A 15,145-nucleotide genomic window follows, 5' to 3' on the forward strand; every position below is an offset into this window, starting at 1 on the left:
GGACGGGGATAGTGAGAGGACATTGGCTAGGTGAATTCGCAGTCCTTACCGTCCTTAGTAGATGCTGATGTGGCTGCAAGAGAACTGAACCCATTTGTCTGACGTCGACTTAGAGCCACGCTGGAGTCTCTGTGGACGGGGATAGTGAGAGGACATTGGCTTGGTGAATTAGTGGAGTTCTTTGCTGCGACGTCCCTGGTTTGAGATGGTGGTGTGTCGGATGCTGGGGGGCGCCCGGGGCCGTCCCACATACACGCAACTCAGGGATCAAGACACGCTGCCGGAGAAGGTGAGTGCTGCTGAGCGTCTTTCCGTCTTCTGCTTCTTGTCCTCCGTCTTCTCTTCTTCTTTTCCTCCGTCTTCTGTTTCTTCTTCTCCTCCATCTTCTGCATCTTCTTCTCCTCATTCTTCTCTTCTTCTTTTCCTCCGTCTTCTGTTTCTTCTTCTCCGTCTTCTCTTCTTTTCCTCCATCTTCTGCTTCTTCTTTCCTCTCCTTTCCTTCTTTCATTCTTCATCTTCTTTTCCATTCCTTTTCTTTCTTTTTTCCTTTCCATTTTTTCTTTTTTCCTTCTTTCTTTTTTTTTCTTACTACTACTACTACTACTACTATTATTATTATTATTATTATTATTATTATTATTACACATACTGTCTCGCCTACACCCAAGGCTCAAGAGACAGCTGCAGAAGGTAAGTGTGGTTGCTGTGTCACCGCTATTACACCTTATTACACCATTTACCGTATGTCTCAGCATCGTGTTTACAGCGACTTATTTATTTATTTATTCAGTTTTACCAGCGGTGCACGTGTCTCAGTGGAAGGTAAGGTGCTGTAATTGTTGTGTTACGCTTTTGTGGGTCCGTTCATACTTATTATTCTATTTTTATTATTATTATTAGTGGGTAATTATGGCGCTCCAGTCGGATTGAGCCGGTGCAGGTTTATATCCAAGGAATGGTTGGGGTTTATTGCTCACGTAATGCCACTCAGGGATGAATGAGGCAGGTCACTCTCATCTTAAATGTCAGAACCAACTTGCCTAGCTCCGGGCTACTACGCTCCTCATGGGGCAACACAGGATTGGATGATGATGATGATGATGATGATGATTTAAGCAACGGTGGGTGAGTGTGTGTGGAAGATGCGGTGCTGTATTGTGAAACTTCTGTAGGAGTGTATGTGAGTAGGGTGGAGGAGGGAAAGACCGAGGATGAGATGAAGGGATGGGGTGGAGAGGGATATGAAAAAGGGTGATGTGAGTTGGGGAGAGGGCAGTCTGATGGCGGGGAACAGGATGTCATGGGGGTATTTTTGGCATAAGTAAAACAAAAAGAAAATGAATGGCTGTATTGAAAAACTTATTCATCGCATTCCAAGGACGTCTGTTAGTTTTATATGGTTTTATGCGGTTTATTTTGGTTTTATTTGGTTTTATTTGGTTAATTTTACCTAGACGATTTTATTCAGCTTGGAAATCTGTCTGTCTGTCTGTCTGTCTGTCTGTCTGTCTCTCTCTCTCTCTCTCTCTCTCTCTCTCTCTCTCTCTCTCTCTCTCTCTCTCTCTCTCTCTGTGGTTGTGTGTTGATTGAGATAGTGTGGTAGTGTGACTGTGAGGTGTGAGGGTGTGTTTGTGTGTGAGTGCGTGTGTGAGAGAGGTGGGGGGGGAGGAAGTGTGTACGTGTGGTCGTGCCAAGTGTGACTGAGGTAGTGTGGTGGTGTGACTGTGATGTAGTGTGTGTGTGTGTGTGTGTGTGAGAGAGAGAGAGAGAGAGTAGTTTTTGCGTCAGAAATGTAAATTTAAAGCATGATTAAAATCAGTTTTATCACCATATATCTATAGCATGTCAGTGTGTGTGTGTGTGTGTGTGTGTGTGTGTGTGTGTGTGTGTGTGTGTGTGTGTGTGTGTGTGTGTGCTAAAAGTTTTAACGAAAATATGCAGATTTAGTGCATGATTTAAATCAGTTTTTTTTTTAATCACTAGATATATTAATGCCGTCAGGCCCTGTGTGTGTGTGTGTGTGTGTGTGTATCACTTTCAACACCTTTTATAACGCTTCATTACATTACTAGTATATAAACATGAGATCGCTTATTCACAAGTTAAGAATGTATCAACGAATAGCCTAATCTTATATAGTTTAAGTTGTTCATGAATTAAAAGCAGTCGGGGGCCGAGTGCTAATCGCCCGCCAAAATATGTTGCTGGCTGATGTACAAACTACCTAAAAAAACCAGATGTGAAGAAAAATGATACAACTCTACGGATTTCAGTCACCACATTTCACACACACACACACACACACACACACACACACACACACACACACACACACACACACACACACACACACACACAAAAGCAATCCATATTAAGAAGTATATATTATTTGGCTGAACCACGTAGCTGCCATTTCCTGAAGGTTTGGTGAAAATTCGTGCACAACTTTTTTAGGTATTTTAGCAACAGATCCATACACAGACACTCGCCGACAAAAACCTTATCGCCTCGCCGTGCTAAAAGTAGGCAATAAGGGCACACAGAGAGCTCATACCTCCCGCCACGGCAGACTAGTGCGAAGTGACAAAGCTTTCTCTAAGGAATAATATGGTTCTCTCTCTCTCTCTCTCTCTCTCTCTCTTCATGCGGGAGATGTGCATGGTTTAGTAAGAGTTAGTAATTTGTTTGTTTTTCCTGAGTTTCCACCTTGACCTTTGACCCCATGACCTTTGACCCTTCACCCTTGACCTTTGACCCATGACCTTTGACCCTTGGGATTTAATAACTTTTCCCCTTGATGGTGTTCGGTCTTATTTTGGTGAAGTTACAGCCAAAAATTCTCCATATGTTTCTTAGAGATAGATAAATAGATAGATAGGTAGAGAGAAAGATAGATAGATTGATAGGTAGATAGATAGATAGATGGATAGATAGACATTCATACAGGCAGATAAAGACAGACGCATAGTTTTATCGACGGAGACACAGACAGACAGACATAGGCAGGCAGGCAGAGATAGATTGATAGATAAACACACATATACACAGAGACCGTCAAAGATTGGTACAGACAGACAGACGGACGGACAGACAGACACATAGATAGATAGATAGAGAGACAGACAGACTGAGCCAAAAAGCGTAACCCTCTTGACAGGTAATATCAACAGTACTTCATAACTCTCTCTCTCTCTCTCTCTCTCTCTCTCTCTCTCTCTCTCTCTCTCTCTCTCTCTCTCTCTCTCTCTCTCTCTCTCTCATGTGGTGGTGTGTGGCTTGAGATTGACTGGATATCATGAGGTGTTTGTGTGTGTGTGTGTGTGTGTGTGTGTGTGTGTGTGTGTGTGTGTGTGAGAGAGAGAGAGAGAGAGAGAGGATGACAAGGAAGAGAAGAATGGTGGTAGGAACAGGAATTTGGGGTTGGAGAGAGAGAGAGAGAGGGAGGGAATGAGAGAGACAGAGAGAGAGTTAAAGCCACTCACTCCCCCACCACATACCACATTATTCCATTGCCTCACAGTGACTCAAGAAAGTAGTGGTTTGAGTAAGACCTCCTCGCAATTCCACCCCATCACCCCTGTACCAACTCCCAGCTAGATTTGTTTAAAGAAAGTGAGAGAGGAAAGAAACAGAGAATTAAAGAGAGGAAGGAAGGCTTAGTGAAGAATTAGCATGTTCGTAAAATGGCTATATGGCTTTGAAGGAGTACAGGGAAAATAAAAGCTGAAAGAAATACGAAAATATAAAAGACAGAGAGAGGACAGTACGGAGGGAAAGACTGATGACAAAGAGTTTCATTTAAATCCATCTAATAGCCTAACAGGAGTTAAAACACACACACACACACACACACACACACACACACAGACACACACACACACACACACACACACACACACACACACACACACACACACACACACACACACACACACACACACACACACACACACACACACACACACAACCTTACGTGGCTCGAGACAAGACCAATTTTGCACGGGAGAATACTGATGTTGCAAGTAAGAGTGAATCGCATATTAAAACACCAATTATCGTATTGTATCGTTTTAAAGGGTCCAGCATACTTACCTGCGTCGGCCTTGGACACCTTATGGCGGCCTCTTCCCAGCTCGATTTCTGTCAGCATCCCTATAAAGTCCCATATCCCTGAAGTCACACTCAGTGACCTCATTCCAGGTCTTTTTCGGTCTGCCTCTCGCAACCTCTACCCCCGACGTTCACACTTCTCACTTTCCGCACCCAGTTGTCATCCCTCATCCTCTCCACATGCCCAAACCATCTCAGTCTACCCCTCCTCACCACAGCACCAGTACACGCCAGTCCCATCCTTCCTCTCAACTCATCCATCGTAAACCTAGCCCCCCCAGGCCTCGCATTCAAGGACGCACTACACGTACTGTACATCCAATCATTGTCATTTCTGTACGTTTGAGCCTACGAATATCCTCTTCATTTACTGACCAAGAAAATACATCCCTTCATAATGACATAACAGTAGCATATCATCATCATCATCATCCTAACAACCTACCTGATTCAGTCATCTTTATTCTGGAAAAGTGTGTGTGTGTGTGTGTGTGTGTGTGTGTGTGTGTGTGTGAGAGAGAGAGAGAGAGAGAGAGAGAGAGAGAGAGAATATCCAAGGTACAATCACTCCACATACCACCCTATCAAAGCTTAACGAAACTAAAACAAGATCAGATTTACGCGGGAAAAGGTGGATGACGCAAGCAGGAGTGACTCATACGTAAAAGAATAAACCACCTGTGTAATGAAGTTAAACACGTATCCTCACCAGCTCAGGAGGCTTCGTAGCACCCCTTTCCAACCGATTTATTTTGCATACTATTCTTAAGTATAAATTCTACGTTTCAGGAATTAAGTGAAGATGTCGATTCGTATATGAAACAGTGTATAGAGTAGGAAGGACACCTGAATTACTTTATATTACCATCTCAGCATAAAGTCGGCCTCTTATCATGCTCTCACACTCATCACTAAAATCAACAAACCATCCCTTTCTTTTTCGCCTGATTTCGTAATAGTGAACGGTGTGGGGTGACTGCTCTAGGTATGTACGCTCTTTATCACATTTCTCTAGTCTGACATCATTCTTGCTCTCCCACTGCTCACTAAAAGCTCTCCAAACCTCTCCTGTTTCACGCTTGACTTGGTGAGAATGAAGTGTGTGAAGTGACAGATCTAGATGTGCACACTCTCTTCAGCACATTTCTTCATCTTCACATCCTGTTTTAGTGGAGGGAACTGTCTGTCTGTTTGTCTATTGCCAGACGCCTTAATTCCGTAAGGGGTGGCCTCAAACAAATCGCCTCCACGTCGCCCTGTCCCCCGCCATTTCACTGCCCTACTCCCAGCTCACACCCGCTTCTGAACGTGTCTTGAACCTAACTTTCGTCTTCTTTCTGATCTACAAGGCTCCCTTCAGATATGTATGTTTCCGTGTATGTTTTTCAAGGTCAGTGATAGTGACGATGATGGATATGATGATGATGGTGGTGGTGATGACAATGACGATGATGATAGTGGTGATGGTGATGATGATGATGATAATAACGATAATGATAACAGTTCATTGTATTTTTATGAGGGAGGAAGATGAGAAATATAAGTGAGAAGTATAGCATATGGTTATGATATGAAGGATGTCGGTATTACCCAGACAGAGGAAGAGTGAGGAGTATTGCAGAGGTAAATAAAGGTCAGGTGCGTGTGTGTGTGTGTGTGTGTGAGGGAGGGAGGGAGGGAGGAAGAATGTGTGTGTGAGTGAGGGAGGGAAGATGTGTGTGTGTGTGTGTGTGTGTGTGTGTGTGTGTGAGGGAGGGAGGGAGGGAGGAAGAATGTGTGTGTGAGTGAGGATGTGTGTGTGTCTCTGTCTGTCTGTCTGTGTGATGTGGTGTTTGTCATCTATGTGGTGTGTGTGTGTGTGTGTGTGTGTGTGTGTGTGTGTGTGTGTAGGTGCGTGAGTGTGCGTGTGTGTTGGTTAAAGCGACAGGCGCCAGGAGGACGGTAGTAGACGTGAGGGAGTGGCGTGAACTGTAATATGTCTTGTCTTTCTCACTTATACTCATCGTCCACCTCCGACCCTCACCAACCTCACAAATATTCCTCAGTATTCCCCAGTCTTCATGATAATATTCTACCCAAGTATTCCTCAGTATTATCTTATCCTGCTAGTAATATTCTTGCCTCATTGCCAATATTTCTCATTCATATACATTACACCCTCCACTCCCGTCCCTCACGAATATTCCTCAGTATTCATCAGTATTCGTGATAATATTCAGTGTTGTCGTGTTAGTATTTACTCTACACACACACACACACACACACACACACACACACACACACACACACACACACACACACACACACACACACACAGAATAGCAGTAAAAAGGTAGGATATTATAACTGCACACACACACACACACACACACACACACACACACACACACACACACACACACACACACACACACACACACAGAATAGCAGTAAAAAGGTAGGATATTATAACTGCACCCCACACACACACACACACACACACACACACACACACACACACACAATAGCAGTAAAAAGGTAGGATATTATAACCACACACACACACACACACACACACACACACACACACACACACACACACACACACACACACACACACACACACACACACTTCAACACTAGATATCTATACACTGTTTAATATACACCTGAGACATTTCCTACTGAGAGAGAGAGAGAGAGAGAGAGAGAGAGAGAGAGAGTCCTGGTAGTGAAGGTGCCTGTCTCTTATCGTGATGGTATTCATGCTATGCTTTCCTACCTACCTCCTTATCAGATAACCTTTTAATATAACATTTTTTTATCCTTTATATATATGCGTGTGTTATCTGATTGGCGTGATTGTCTCTCTCTCTCTCTCTCTCTCTCTCTCTCGTGTTTACCTGATATCAGTATTAATCACACCTGCCTTTGTACTGTTAATTATATGTGTGTGTATGTGTATGTGTGTGTGTGTGTGTGTGAGAGAGAGAGAGAGAGAGAGAATTATGCATGTGCTTATCTAATCTCGGTGTTAATCACATTACCTTTTAAGAGAGAGAGAGAGAGAGAGAGAGAGAGACAGAGTGTGTGTGTGTGTGTGTGTGATGTAAGTGCTCATGTGATCCAACCTTTTTACTGCTATTCTGTGTGTGTGTGTGTGTGTGTGTGTGTGTGTGTGCGTGTGTGTGTGTGTGTGTGTACTTGTTCGTGTGTGTTCGTGCGCGTGTGTGTGCGTATGCCTGCGTGTGTGTAGAAAAAAATATCAAGCCTAACTCTACAAATCATTTCACATATAAATACCTTAATAAGAGAATCATAAGTGTCTGAAAGCTATAGATGACATGACCCAGAGAAAAGTAATGGAATCGAATCCTTTATATCTTTGTATCCCTCCTCATCGACGTAGCCTGCATCTTATTTTTTTCTTATTGTTACGATGGTGATGATGATGATGATGATGATGGTGATGATGATGATAATAATAGTGATGATGATGATAGTGGTGGTGACGATGATGATAATATTGATGATGAAGATGACAACAGTGATGATAATGATTGTAATGATGATGGTGATGATGATTACCGAAGCAGTGAATGATGTAATGACTAAATGATGATGATGATAATTATGATGATGATGACAGTGATGATTATAATGATGATAATGATAATAATGATGATGATGATACTGACAGGGAAATTATTGATATAATGAAGACTAGATGACGACGATAATAATAATAATAATAATAAAAATAATAATAATAATAATAATAATGATAATAATAATAATAATAATAATAATAATAATAATAATAATAATAATAATAATAATGACACTACCCATGCAGTAAATATGATAATGCACTCTAATTAACCTGCAGTTCAACCCTATTCTTTATCAGTATATGAGAGAGGGGTGTGTGAGCTGGGAGCAGGGCAGTGAAATGGCGGGGGACAGGGCGACGTGGAGGCGATTTGTTTGTGGCCACCCCGTATGGGATTAAGGCGTCTGGCAATAGATAGACAGACAGACGATGGCCATTACCTCACTAATGGGGTTAATTAGGTCAGGAAGCATACCTTGATAGGATGAAACGCCAGGTAAATAGATTAGCTTAACTCCATGGTCTCCCTAGCACCTCTTCCGTAGCGATTTATTTTTTGGATTCGGCTAGTTATTTATGCAGAGTATGGTGGTATTGGAATAATTTAAATGACTTAGAAGGAGAATAAATCGCTTAGGAAGAAGTGTTAGGGAGCTTCCATTGGTCTATACTCTCGTCGGTTAAGGAAGCTCCCTAGCACCTCCTCCTTAGCGATTTATTTTTTAGATCCGGCTGGTTGATATCAGTATGTTATTTAGGCTATGCAGATTATAGAAAGGAGTCATAATCAGAATAAATCGCTTAGGATGAGGTGTTACGGAGCTTCCATGGATCCGTATTCTCGTTGATTAAGGAAGCTTCCTAACACCTATTCCTTAGCGATTTATTTTTTGGTTCCGGCTGGTTATTTATGCAGAGTATGGTGGTATTGGAATAATTGAAATGATATAGAAGAGGAAAGTAAGGTGTAATAAGCAGAATAAATCACTTAGGAAGAGGTGTTAGGGAGCTTCCATGGGTCTATACTGTCGTCGGTTAAAGAAGCTTCCTAGCACCTCTTCCTTAGCGATTTATTTTATAGGAATGATTTAAGTGACAGAAGAGGAGAGTAAGGTGTAATAAGCAGATTAAATCGCTTAGGAAGAGGTGTTAGGGCCGTAAATGGCTCTCGGTTGGAGGAAATTGTCTGTCGTCAGGTGGTATAGAGTGGTAGAGTTGTTCCGACCAGGAGAGGGTTTATAGCGACATTAATAGCTTAGATAGATAGATAGTTAGATGGATAGATAGTTAAGGGTAGATGGATGGATGGGTAATAGATAGAAGATTGGCAGCAGGATGGATGGATGGGTAGATAGACGGATAGATAGATAGATGGATGGATAATAGACAGATGGATAGACAGTAGATAGATAGATAGATAGATAATAGGCATATAGATATAGATAAATAATTTCCCATACGATAAAAGAAAAATGACAGGCTATTCCATTACAGAATTAATTACATATTGGAACACATTGAAATTGTCCAAAAACAAATTTGCATAAAGCGAGGTCACTGATCTTGTGCATGTCGCCTAAGGTCATCACAGTCTTTAAGTCCCACAAGTTTGGTGGCTCTGGCTTTAATCCTTCGTGGAAAATTAGGTGGCGACCATCATCCACTCACTTGATGTAGTGCTGCCTACTCCTTCCTTAGCCTTTATCATTCTTTTTCTGTGCCTGCCCTCCTCTCTTCCTATTTCTCCCATCTTTCCTGTCACTTCTTATTGCGTTTCTTTCCTTTACATGTGGCTTTACATTGAGTGACAAGCCAAATGGTTTCCTGTAAGCCAAGAAACCATTTACAAGGCTGGGTGGTAACCATATAACCAAACCATACGTGCTCCCTACGTGTCAACAAGTGGGTTGGTGGAGGGTTAGTGCCCCTCCCCGTAAAACAACTAACTCAAAGCCAAATGGCCACCCCTTACGGGATTATGGCGTCTGGCAGTAGGTAGGAAAATTAGGTGACATCCAGAATACCCGAAAAAGTATGTACCAGTTTTTTACCCCTGGCGATCTGAGAGAATTACCAGCCGATTAGAACCATACACCTTTCCTGCCTGCATCAGTCTGAAGGCTGTTCTGTAGCAAAATTCCAGCTTTAGCTTAAGCGGTTCTTGAGATAGCGTGGCTGACTCACGTTCCTGTGTTCCGGATGATATACGGAGTTCCTGTTGACGGACTGCCTCCATATTTGGCCAAGAGAAGCGGACAGCTGTTTGACTCTACTGACCAAGATTGAAGGCTCTAGGCCAAATCGCCTTGGAAATATCGCAGTTTTAAAAGAAGCCTATCAATTGCCTGACGCCTTAATCCCGTAAGGGGTGGCCACAAACATATCGCCTCCGTGTCGCCCTGTCCCCCGCCATTTCACTGCTCAGCTTCCAGGCCTCACCCTCTCTCATATTTATACCGGGTACCTCTCCACTCCATCCCTCCATCTCATCTGTGGCTTCCCCCTCCCACTCCCCCCCTCCACCTCTTGCACACTCTCCTCGTTCGTCACTCGTTCCCCATCCTCTCCACATGGCAAAATAAATGAATAAATAGATAAATAAATAAATAAAATAATAACAATTAATATTATTATTTTATTGACCAAAAAAAAAAGAACTCGAAGTTTTGATAATTGGCCTTTACACTATTATATAATTACCATATCTACGCCAACTGATATAAATGTAAAATGAAAATCACCTTATACATACATGATCATTTTATTTAAGTAAGGAAATAAAGAAAATAAGCTTATCCCATCAATATATATATATATAGCTGACATTTTGTGTTTTTCGGGTAAATCTGACGCTTTTTTTTTTTTCTGCAGATTAAATTTTTACCCCATGAATCTCTCTCTCTCTCTCTCTCTCTCTCTCTCTCTCTCTCTCTCAAGTGTAGTAGGGGGCCGGGGCTAGACAATCTCCACACTGACTCTCTCTCTCTCTCTCTCTCTCTCTCTCTCAGGTGTAGTAGGGGTCCGGGGCTAGACTAAATCTCCACACTGACTCTCTCTCTCTCTCTCTCTCTCTCTCTCTCTTTCAGGTGTAGTAGGGGTCCGGGGCTAGACTAAATCTCCACACTGACTCTCTCTCTCTCTCTCTCTCTCTCTCTCTCTCTCTCTCTCTCAAGTGTAGTAGGGGTCCGGGGCTAGACTAAATCTCCACACTGACTCTCTCTCTCTCTCTCTCTCTCTCTCTCTCTCTCTCTCTCTCTCTCTCTCTCAGGTGTAGTAGGGGTCCGGGGCTAGACTAAATCTCCACACTGACTCTCTCTCTCTCTCTCTCTCTCTCTCTCTCTCTCAAGTGTAGTAGGGGTCCGGGGCTAGGCTACTTAATCTCCACACTGAAGACGATGGCAGTAAACTAAGTGCAATTATATACCAAGTAGACCCAAGCCAACCCCATAATGTAAAGCCACAAGGAGAGGGCGAGTGAGTAGGAGAGGGGGCAGCGTGATGGCAGGGGACAGAGTGACATGGAGGTGACTTGTTTGTGGCCACCCCTTTCGGGATTAAGGCGTCTGGCGATAGATAGATGGATAGCTGAACGGAGAAATAGATAGATGGATGGATAGATAAAGATATAGATAGACAGATAGATAGATAATGATAAATAGATAGAAATATAGATAGATAGATGGATAGATAGAGATATAGATTGGTAGATAGATAGATAGACAGATAGATAGACGGCCAGGAATTGAAAAATAATGAGGGATGGCAAAAGTGATTCCGTAAAAATCTAGAGTTGTGCGAATTGTTGACGGGTTTAGCGTGAAAAGTGGTGATTTAAGGCTTAGTTGAAATACGATTGTGTGTGTGTGTGTGTGAGAGAGAGAGCATGTCTGATTACACTACCCTTTTGTTGCTATTGTTTATGCTTGTGTGTGTGTGTGTGTGTGTGTATGGTGAACGAATTAACAGCTGCTAGTCACCACCCTCACCTTGCACGTTAGTCATCATCATCATCATCATCATCATCATCATCATCATCATCATCATCATCATCACCACCACCACCACCACCACCACCACCACCACCACCACCACCACCACCACCAATCAATCATCCATCATCATCATCATCTTTCCTGGCACCATTACCTTCCTGTGCTCAAAGTAGCATTCTCAGTACTACCCTTGTAATTCAGTGTACACATTAGCACAATCGCCATTACCCATCATCATTACTCACAGCCCTGCCTTTCATTACATCACCCCTATTACAGCTGTCAGTATTTTGCCTCCACCTACCCTGACACTACTACTACTACTACTACTAATACGACTGTTACTGCTAGTACTACTACTACCACTGCTACTACTACGACTGTTGCTACTTGTGCTACTACTACTACCACTGCTACTACTACTGCCACTACTACTACCACTACTACTACTACTACTATTGTTATTACTACTACTACTACCACCACCACCACCACCACCACCACCACCAATCTCTACCGCCACTACCACCTCATACTGTTACAACTAAAACACACTACGTACTACTACTACCACAAGTACTACAACTACCACTACTACCACTTACTGAACCCACCTGTACCATCACTACCTCTGCTAATACCACTACTATAACCATCACTACTAGGGAGGAGGTGGTGGTGCGATGTGTGTGGTGGTGTGGTGTGGTGTGATGTGGTATGAAGTATTATAGTGTAGTGCGGTGTGGTATGGTGTGGTGTGGTGTGGTATGAAGTAGTGTAGTGTGGTGTGGTGTGGTGGGGTAAGGTGTGATGTGTTGTGATGAGAAATAGTTTAATGTATTGTAGTGTGGTGTGGTGTGGTGAGGAGTGTAGTGTAGGTAAGGAGTAACGTAGTGTGGTGTGGTGTGGTGAAAAGTAGTATATTGTAGTGTGGTGTGGTGTGGTGTGATGAGAAACAGTGCTGTGTACATGGAGTAGCGTAACTTGGTGTGGTGTTCTGTGGTGTAGTGTGGTGTGGTGCGAAATAGTGTAGTATGGTGTAATATGGGGCAGTGTAGTGTGCCCTGTGGTGTGGTGTGGTGTGGTAGGAAATGGTGTGATGTATATGGAATGCAGGGTATGGTATGGTGTGGTATGATGTAACAAATAATGTACTGTAATGTGGTGGAGTAGTGTGGTGTGGTATGGTGTGGTAAAGTAGTGTGGTATGGTATGGTGTGGGTGGAGTGGTATGGTGTATGGAGCGGTGTGGTGTGGTATGGTGTGGTGAAGCAGTGTGGTATGGTATGGTGTGGGTGGAGTGGTGTGGTGTGGTGTATGGAGTAGTGTGGTGTTGTATGGTATGGAGTGGAGTAGTGTGGTATGGTGTATGGAGTAGTGTGGTGTGGTTTGGTGTGGTGTGGTATAGTGTAAGGGGTTTTTAAGTGGTATGGTGTATGGAGTAGTGTGGTGTGGTGTGGTATAGTTTAAGCGTGTTTCAAGTGGTGTAGTGTGGTATGGTGTATGGAGTGGTGTGGTGTAGTGTGGTATGGTGTGGTGTGGTATAGTGTAGGGGGTTTTCAAGTGGTGTGGTGTGGTGTATGGAGCGGGGTAGTGTGGTATGGTGTGGTGTGGAATAGTGTAAGGGGTTGTCAAGTGGTGTGGTGTGGTATGGTGGTTGGAGTAGTGTGGTGTGATATGGTGTGGGTGGAGTGTGGTGTGGTGTGGTATAGTGTGAGGGGTTTTCAAGTGGTGTGGTGTGGTGTGGTATAGTGTGAGGGGTTTTCAAGTGGTGTGGTGTGGTGTGTGGTATTGTTAGTGGTGGAGTGGGTGAGGGTGGGATGAGGGTCCGCTCCAGGTGGCAACACATGCTCTTAACCCCTTCAATCCTGCGACTTAATCCTTAGAGAGAGAGAGAGAGAGAGAGAGGAATGGGTCGTATGTATGTATGTATTATTGTTGTTATTATTATTATTATTATTATTATCATCATCATCATCATCATCATCATCATCATCATCATCATCATCATCATCACCACCACCACCACCACCACCACCACCACCACCACCACCACCACCACCACCACCATCATCTTCTTCACCATCATCATCGTCATCATCACCACCACCATCATCATCATCGTCGTCATCCTCCCCATCCTCCTCATCATCATCATCATCATCATCATCCTCATCATCATCATCATCATCATCACTTAACCTTCCCTTCACCTTGAACGTAATGCCTGCCACTAAGAACCTTAATATCAGCTCACCGAAATAGCAGGTCTCGCCTCCTAGTGTCCCATTTACCCCCCCCCTCTCTCTCTCTCTCTCTCTCTCTCTCACACATCTTTATACCCTCACCGAAATAGTTAATCTTGCCTCTTGCTGTCACGCTGCCCCCTCCCCTAGCCCTCTCAAGCATTTATTTTCTTCCCTTTCCTCTCGTCCTCTCAGTCCTTCTTCGATGCCTGAACATTAATTTTCTAGGAGCGGCCTAGTTAGTCAGTCACCCCTTAAGGATTTTCTGACGTCATACGGTCCCGCATCTCTCAATTCCATCCACTATTCTTGTGTTTTGAGGGAACGGCTTAGTCAGTGCAAGCATTGTCTGTCCTGCATCGCTTATTCCTACCCTACTCCCACTCAACCCAACCCAACCCAACCCGACCCAACCCAACCCAACCCACCCTATCTAAATTAACCCAACCCAACCTAACCTAACCTAACCCAACCCAACCCAACCCAACCTAACCTAACCCAACCCAACCTAACCCAACCCAACCCAACCCAACCCAACCCACCCTATCTAAATTAACCTAACCGAGCCTAACCTAACCCAACCCAGCCTAGCGTGTCTTAGCCTAGCCCAGCGCGCCAGCCTGCACCCAGCAACCAGAGTGAAGTGGGTTGCGTTACATCTCCCTCAAGGGTGACGTCACTCTGGCACACCCTCACGCTTACCCACCTTGATGCCTCCTTCTCTCACACTTAGTCACTCTGCTTCACCCTATTCCACACTCTGCTTCACCCTATTTACTCTTCCACACTCTACGTCACCCTATTCACTCTGTATCACACTCTGCTTCACCCTATTCACTATTTTACACTCTGCTTCACCCTATTCCACACTCTGCTTCACCCTATTCACCCTATTTCACACTCTGCTTCACCCTATTCACCCTATTCCACACTCTGCTTCACCCTATTCACCCTATTCCACACTCTGTTTCACCCTATTCACCCTATTTCACACTCTGCTTCGCCCTATTCACCCTGTATCACACTCTGCTTCACCCTATTTACTCTTCCACACTCTGCGTCACCCTATTCACTCGCTTTCACACTCTGCTTCACCCTGTTCACTCTGTATCACACTCTGCTTCACCCTATTCACTGTTTCACACTCTGCTTCACCCTGTTCACTCTGTATCACACTCTGCTTCACCCTATTCACACTGTTTCAC

The 15,145-nt window shown here is 43.7% G+C and overlaps 1 protein-coding gene across 1 annotated transcript in view; it reads left to right on the forward strand.

Annotated features, from left to right (window-relative positions):
• The first annotated feature begins 205 nt into the window (after window positions 1-205).
• Window positions 206-15,145, forward strand: part of LOC145418773 (uncharacterized) — a 52,927-nt gene continuing 37,987 nt past the window's right edge. The window contains exon 1 of the mRNA XM_080287107.1: window positions 206-289. Within this exon, the coding sequence (XP_080143233.1) occupies window positions 206-289 (84 nt within the window). The remainder of the gene's footprint in view (window positions 290-15,145) is intronic.

The sequence above is a fragment of the Coenobita brevimanus genome, chromosome 116, assembly GCF_032717465.1.
Source record: "Coenobita brevimanus isolate Jiangsu-jjx chromosome 116, ASM3271746v2, whole genome shotgun sequence".
NCBI lineage: Eukaryota > Metazoa > Arthropoda > Malacostraca > Decapoda > Coenobitidae > Coenobita > Coenobita brevimanus.